The sequence below is a fragment of the Daucus carota genome, chromosome 2 (genome assembly GCF_001625215.2).
Source record: "Daucus carota subsp. sativus chromosome 2, DH1 v3.0, whole genome shotgun sequence".
Lineage (NCBI taxonomy): Eukaryota > Viridiplantae > Streptophyta > Magnoliopsida > Apiales > Apiaceae > Daucus > Daucus carota.
Window position 1 is genome coordinate 14,327,789 of NC_030382.2, and position 7,669 is coordinate 14,335,457.

At 29.6% G+C, this 7,669-nt stretch overlaps 1 protein-coding gene across 1 annotated transcript; it reads right to left on the reverse strand.

Moving 5' to 3' along the window:
* Positions 1-5,093: 5,093 nt before the first annotated feature.
* Positions 5,094-6,994, reverse strand: LOC108208359 (uncharacterized). The gene is made up of 3 exons (XM_017378889.2): positions 6,806-6,994; positions 6,368-6,656; positions 5,094-5,315 (listed from the first exon to the last, which is right to left on the reverse strand). The coding sequence occupies exons 1-2, from the start codon at positions 6,977-6,979 to the stop codon at positions 6,384-6,386; spliced, it is 447 nt and encodes a 148-aa protein (XP_017234378.1). The 5' UTR covers positions 6,980-6,994; the 3' UTR covers positions 5,094-5,315; positions 6,368-6,383.
* Between the last annotated feature and the right edge of the window lie 675 nt (positions 6,995-7,669).

Sequence of the window (7,669 nt, forward strand, 5' to 3'; positions counted from 1 at the left end):
GAGCTCTATCTATTTTAGTTATCAATTTCATAATAGGATTTGACTTTTCGATTTTTGTATTTTACGTAGAATTTGGGGTTTTTCATGTTCTTCGTTGATTTCATACTTGTTTGTTTATGTAATTCGCTTTATATGTTTCGTATGATATTGTTGTGTAACTTGTATTGAGTTTTAAACAATTTTTTGAAGTCAATTGTATTTATTACTGTTCGGTCCCGATTTTTCGTATTTGATTTTGCCGGAATCAAAGTTTTGTTGATGATTTGTATTATTTGGTGGTTGATTATGATTGTCGGACTGATGTTGAGTATAAACGAAACAAAAACCAAGCTAAACGAAGTGATTTAAGTTATGGTTAAGACGTGAATAACATCTGAAATTTGCCAACTGATTTCTGGAATTTCCAGAATCCGGTGAGAATCCCATCTTAACTTTTAAGTTAACAGATTTTTGATTTTATTAGGTATATAAATACACAGTGATATTAATTTTCTTAAATATAAATTAGTGTCACTACTTGCTTTTCGTCTAACTTTAATCAATTTTTACGTATGTTCTTAATCTCAGTATCTCAACCCAATACATACAATTGGTTGGGATGCATGGAGTAATAAACACCATATCATAAAACAAAAAGTTTTTGGTTACTATCTACTACTGAGATAAATTTTATACTGTGAATAATTTATTAGTTATGAAATTTAACAATAAAAATAGATTTTATAACTTATTTACTAAATTTTAATATTAATTTTATCATATAAAATTATGAGAATAAAATTAAATATTCAAAACTACTTATTACCAATTTATGACTTCAAAGTATTATTTAATTTATAATTTATTATAAAATAAATTAAAATGCTATTTTAATTTTAAATAATGTTTTAATAATTTCATATACATAGGTTTCAATTGAAAATTAAAATTAACTTAAAATATGCGGTTTTAGTGAAAGCAGACATGTTAGTGGAACAATACAAGTAAACATTATGAGTAATTTATGAGTTGTTCAAATGTAATAAAATAAATGAATTTGATAGATTATTTAACTAAATGATGTTATTAGTTTTTATCATATAAATTTATAGGACAAAAATAAGATATTCTTAAAAATACTTCCAACTGGTTTGCGATTTTAAATCAATTTCTGCTCATTTTAACATTAGGTTAGTTCGACTTGTAGACGACCTTTCTTTTTCTTTTTCTTTTTTAAAAATGCAAATTCATTTCATTAAATTAAAATAAGTCTAGTCGAGACAAATTCCCAACTGACAATGCAATTAGGTTGATAAACAATAAAACGAGCTAAACAAATAGCTGCATTGTATTGTTTCCAGACTGTATAACACACTGAATCCAAAGATTCTTAAAACTGAAAATAAATACAAAGGCTTCTCGATTAATCCAGCCTACATCTTAATCGGCATGTAAACATAAACTCAGCAGTAACCGAGTTTACTTGGTATAGATTCATGTTTAGAGGCAGAGAGGTTAAGCATTGACCATATCATGGAGCTTGATAATTAAAGAATAGTTAAGATTCGTTGCACGAAGGTAAGCAGAAAACTGAAATTATAATACATAAAGTCAAGGTCGTCATAGGTATGTACTTTAGTTAATTTAACCTATGCACATAGTTGTTTAGCATGCCAATCGGCAGTAAAGTATTTGCATTCCACATGATCCCATGTTATCTCTAAACTAGCACTGTAGCCCGTGCGAGGCACGGGTATTATCTCATATGCGTGATGAATATTGTTATTCTTGTTATTGTTCGACAGTGGTAAAAATAAAGAGTTTAAATTTTAGATCCATGTTATTGCAGTGTGCAGTGTAAACATATCTTTTATTATTAGAGTGCGATAATTGTTAGTTGTCCTTAAAATAATGTAAGCAAAGTGTCACAATGATATTCCTGTATCAGTGAAGTATAACGTTGATATTCAAATGGTTGTAGTGTATCTTCCTCATTCACCTTCAATTTATTTTAATTATTTTTAAAAAAAAATTGACTATTTCGACCAATAATTCACCTAAGAATTTAATTAAACTTATAATATATTGTTCCACTGTCAGTGGAATATCACATTAATACTCCCGACACATGAATTATCACCCTGATACGTAACTGGTTGTGACGTATCATCATGATAATCCTCTTATAGTAAAAATTTTGTAGATATTTAGAGTCCTCCTTAGCAAAGTAACACCTTTATATTCAACTGGTTGTGGCATATCATCCGGATAATACTCTGATATCAGAGTATGTTGTGGGTAGTTAAGGCCCTTTCTAATTAAATATTTATATTTTGATTAAATATAGTTGAAAATTTATTATTTCGGCCGGAAATTTGCCCAAAAATTTAACCCAAGTTTATAAATATGTTGCTCCACTCATAGTGGGAAATACACTGATACTCCTCTACCCGTGAAGTATCACCTGATACTCAACTGGTTACGATATATCATCATGTTAATCCTCTTGCAATCAAAGCTTTTGTCGGTATTTAGAGCTTTTCTTATTGAATATACTTATTTATGTTAAATATTGTTGAGTCACGAGCATGCTGGGTATTTAGGGCCCCAACTTACTGAATATTCATATTTTGGTCAAATATTGTTGAAAATTGGGTAGTTTGGCCGGGCATTTACCGAAGAATTCAATTAAGTTTTTATAAATATATAAGTTTCACTCCGAGTGGAATATCACACTGATACTCCTTTACCATTGGAGTATCATCCTGATACTCAATTAATTGGACGTATCACCATGATAGTACTCTTACAGTCAAATATGTTGCGCATATTTGGGACTTCCTTACTAAATATTCATAATTTAGTTAAATATTATTGAGACACGGTCACACGGGAATGTTCTCATATGCGTGGATGGATGTTGTTATCTTGACGTTGTCAAAGTGTTAGGTTTGGGTTCTTATTATTGCAAGGTGATGCATTAACCATTGATATGAATTAGATATAGTTGTCCTTATAATAATGTGAGTAAGGCATCACACTGATATTCTTTTACAAGTGGGGTATCATATTGATATTTGACTGGCTGTCCGTATCAACATGATAATACTCTTGCAGTCAAATATTTTGCGTATATTTAGGACTTCTCTACTAAATATTCATAATTTGGTTAAATATTGTTGAGACACGGTCACACGGGAATATTCTCATGCGCGTGGATGTTGTTATGTTGATGTTGTCCAAGTGTTAGGTTTGGGTTCTTGTTATTGCAGGGTGATGCATCAACCATTAATATGAATTAGATATAGTTGTCCTTATAATAATGCAAGCAAGGTATCACACTGATATTCTTTTTCAAGTAGAGTATCATATTGATATTTAACCGGATGTCGTGTATATGTTGCAAAACTCCGAATAAAATATCACATGATATCTAATTGATTGTGACATATCCTCATAATAATCCTTTTACGGTAAAATATTCTAGAGGTATCTAGGGCCCACAGATAATTTAGAAAGACATTCATCCAAGAACTTAATTAACGTATTTTTGTTAAAAATTGTGCAAATTAGATTTTTTGACTATAAATTAGTTAGTGTGATACATACTTTGACGATATAATTATTTACCTACCCATTAATAATTAACATATTATTTACAAATTTAATTATGAATAAATTAATATGTTAGATATAATCACACATATTAATTATAAATATTAATTTAATGTATTAATAAAGAAGGTAAACACATCAATTACATGTCTAATTATGAATTTATTAAAGTCTTAGATATAATTACACGTATTAATTGAAAGTTATTAATTATATGTATTAATGGAAGAGATATTAGTTGCAAGTGTATTAATGAACGAGAGGGTTAAAAGAGTAATTTACATGATGAATAAAATGTGGCATGTTGGTCTATTATATATATAATAGATATTTAGTCCTCTTTTTGTTGCCAGAGTCTAACCTGCGACTTGAAATAAGTTCATTTATACTGTAATGAAAAGTTAATGTCTGAGTTGATCAACCTATTTAAGTCGGAATTACTCCCTCCGTCCCAAAATACATGTCACTTTTGACTTTTAACTAGTCAAATTGACTCATCTTTGACTATACATAAAAAATTATTTATTTATTATTTTTAAACATAAAAAGTTAAATATTAAAATAAAGTAGATATATTTTCTAATGATATTTTTTTGTTTATCTTTTTTCAATTATATAATACATATAAATTGCAGTCAAACTATAATCAATTTGACTAGTTAAAAGTCAAATGTAACATGTATTTTGGAACGGAAGGAGTATGTTTTATTTTTGTAACATAGAGTTATATAATATTCATAGGTACATAAACTGATCCTAGATGAAAATCAGTATGGAATTATGTAAGGGGTAAGTGGTCCTGGGCCGGCCCAGTATTCTTGGTATCTTATCTGCTGACACATCACTCCTCGTTAAGAATTTGGGTTTCAAGTACGAAAAAATAGCCATTCTTTTTTGTATGTTATCCACTGGTTGATTTTCGGCTCCTCAATATATTATTTTAATCAGAGGAATGTTATGTTAAAATTAACTAGAAAAACATAAAAAAGTAGCTTATGGGGGCACTTGATAGCATCTTTTTTAGAGAATAAGCTGTGGAACAGGTCAAGCATTGTGATATATGTTTGTTTACTACTATTTGGTGATTATGTTCTGCTGAATAATATTGCAATTTGCATGTAAAACCAAGAGATATGGTTCAAGACTTCAAGTTGAGTGAACATCACATATGATCATATGTAGTTTTATATATATGCCTAAGACAGACTCATATATTAATATCTGAACAAGTGGAGTTAAAATAGCATGCAATAAAATACATTTAACAGGTATCAGCGTTTTAAACTGCAGAATATAAGATAAAAGCTCAGCTACAATCAATGGCTATATTAGTGAAGCATATGATCGTGTTATCTTCTACAAGGACATGTTGAACTCACAAAACTAGCAATTGCACGTTTTTATAATTTTAATGAGCCAGTTACCTTCTTCACAAATTATGAACTGAAAGCAGTTTAGAGTCAAGCTACAGCGTAAGATAAGGAACAATGTTCCATATCTTGCAGAAGAGATGCATGTAGATAAATATCAGAATTTCATCAAGAAACAAAGGGAGCAGACTAGTAGAATTGATAATGTCAAAGTTAAAAGTAGCATACACTAGTAGATAAATAAGAAGTTACACCCAATTGAAAGCATACAAGATATATTAAGTCCGACATAGAAACAGACTTCAAGCCTAGGAACTGTAAAACGCAGCCATTCAATCCAAGGTTTGAGCCCTGCAAACATAAAACTATCAGATTAATGGATCAACATAATGTCACAGTCATATAAACAATGCTAATCTCAATTATGAAATGCCAAATTGACATACGATGGACGATACTTCTTGCATTTAATTGTAGTGGGACTTTGTAAAAGAACAAGGATACTTAAGTGCTAACTTTAGTGAAATTTAACCTTGAAACTAGATATCATAAGTCTAGATGACTAGATATCTGTTTCTGAAACAATAGGTCAGACAGGTCGAAAAAGAAAGGGGAGCTACAAAAATCTAGTATTCACTTAAAAAACATGAATAAAGATATCTACCCAGCTTCATAAATTAAATAAGAGATTTACTTGGTTTTTTCAAGTAATCTAAACCTGATATCTATCAAGAACAAGGGGAAATCATTCACCAAGAAAAATACTTTTACCCAATTGTAACCTCATAGCAAGGAAAATATTTGATAATGTAGTAGTACTCTTTCATTCGATGACAGGGAAGCTGAATATAGTCACGACTAAAACATTTACAATAAAGAAAATTCTGCAATTTGGGTATTTAAATAAACAATAGCACAAGATATGAGTCACGAAAACTTTGGGAATAAGAAAAAACTACATAACATATCAAAGAAGTTAATTTCAGGCAAGCAGTCTTAGTCTAAAACGAAGGGAGAGAAATACCAGTTTTGACATCATGATTCCGAAATTCTATATCTCCACAATAATGTCACTAAATATGTGGCCATGCCTTGGTAGCACATTATATACAAGGGCCAAGAGTCACTAACGACTAAACTACTGGTTCTACTTATCCACCCAGGCCACTAAATATTCAGGCAGAAAACACATTGATAAGCCTACAACCTAATTGACAAAAGCTGTCAAAGTTAGTGTGAAGATACATGAAAGAGAGATAACAAACAAAAGACTTAGAGACGAGAATATATAGAGAGAAAGCCACGTTATCATCAATCAATTTTAAAAGGGGTAATGCCAAAAAAAACTTTGTTTAGTAACACAGCTGGCTTGCTAGTAGCAAATTTATAGTTATGTAACATACCATAGGCTTAAAACTCCTACTCAGATCCCGAGTCAGAGTCAGAGTCAGAGTCGGAGTCGGAGGAAACGATTAGAAATCCAGAATCAGGGACTCGAGTAATCCTGATACGTAAATTAGGATCGGACAGGGCATAGGTGGTTTTTGCACTTGCTCTTCTGACGGTGGTTGTTGCACTTGCTCTGAAGGTCTTAATCACACCATTAGTTTCTTGTGCTTTATATTCGGTTATTACAGTATCACCTAATAACATCTTACCCTCCACCAGTTCCACAAACATGTACGAGCTACCCTGCACCAAAATTAATACTGTGTTTGAAGCATATAGAGTATGTAAAACACAAACACAGAGATCATCCTTTATTAGACTTATAAATAAATTCCAGAGCAAATTATAAAGTATGGTTTTATCGATGATGAATAATTAAATCGAGAAATTACCTTCTTCTGGTTATACTGTGTGATTGCTCTGGTAGAGAAATCAATGAGATCTTGAGGTTTATAATGGTGTGCACCATGACTAGGGTATATACGCATACAACTGTCATCATCTGAGTACTCCTCTTCCTCCATATCAATTGAATCATTCACAGTTTCATCTTCCCGCGACGGCATCACAGAGCAACAACAGAAAGAATGTATATATGAGCTGATTGTTAATTAAAAGTGTCATGAAAAATATTTATTCGTCTAATGAGCTACAAACTCAGAACTGGGGCATAAGTTAATGAGAGATATTGTTTTTGGGGAAATACTTTTGAAACTTTTATTTTTTGATAAAAATTATTAAGACATAAATTATTTATAAACTGTTTTTCTTTTTATTTTTTATATTTTTTTAATAATTTATACATTAGTTATAAAATTATCCAAACATGACTCAAATTCTAATAAATTCAAATATAAGCTCAAATTATATGGTAACATAATTGTATATTATAATAAATTAACTTTTTATGATGAATTATATTATTTATATTAAGATATTTTTAACTAAAATTATATAGTTTCAAGATTATAGATTATTCATAAAATATTAAAATATAAATATAAATATTCAGTTAAATAAATAATTTTAAAATATTAGATACAAATAAATTAAGATCTTGAATAATATAATGAAATTATTTCTCGATGTTCCATCACATGATAGTTCAACTTCTCTATCTTAATAATAATAATGATAATAATATGATTTTTATATTAAATTATATTATATTACAATTTACAAAGTATAATAAATACAAATAATATGGACATAAAATCATCTTATTCATAGAGATATATTTGTGCATGTATATGTAT

Excerpts from the sequence above, each read along its gene's own strand:
- LOC108208359 (XM_017378889.2), bottom strand. The coding sequence starts at position 6,979 with ATGCCGTCGCGGGAAGATGAAACTGTGAATGATTCAATTGATATGGAG. Across the intron at positions 6,657-6,805 it reads CACAGTATAACCAGAAGAAG|GGTAGCTCGTACATGTTTGT; the intron begins GTAATTTCTCGA and ends ATTTTGGTGCAG.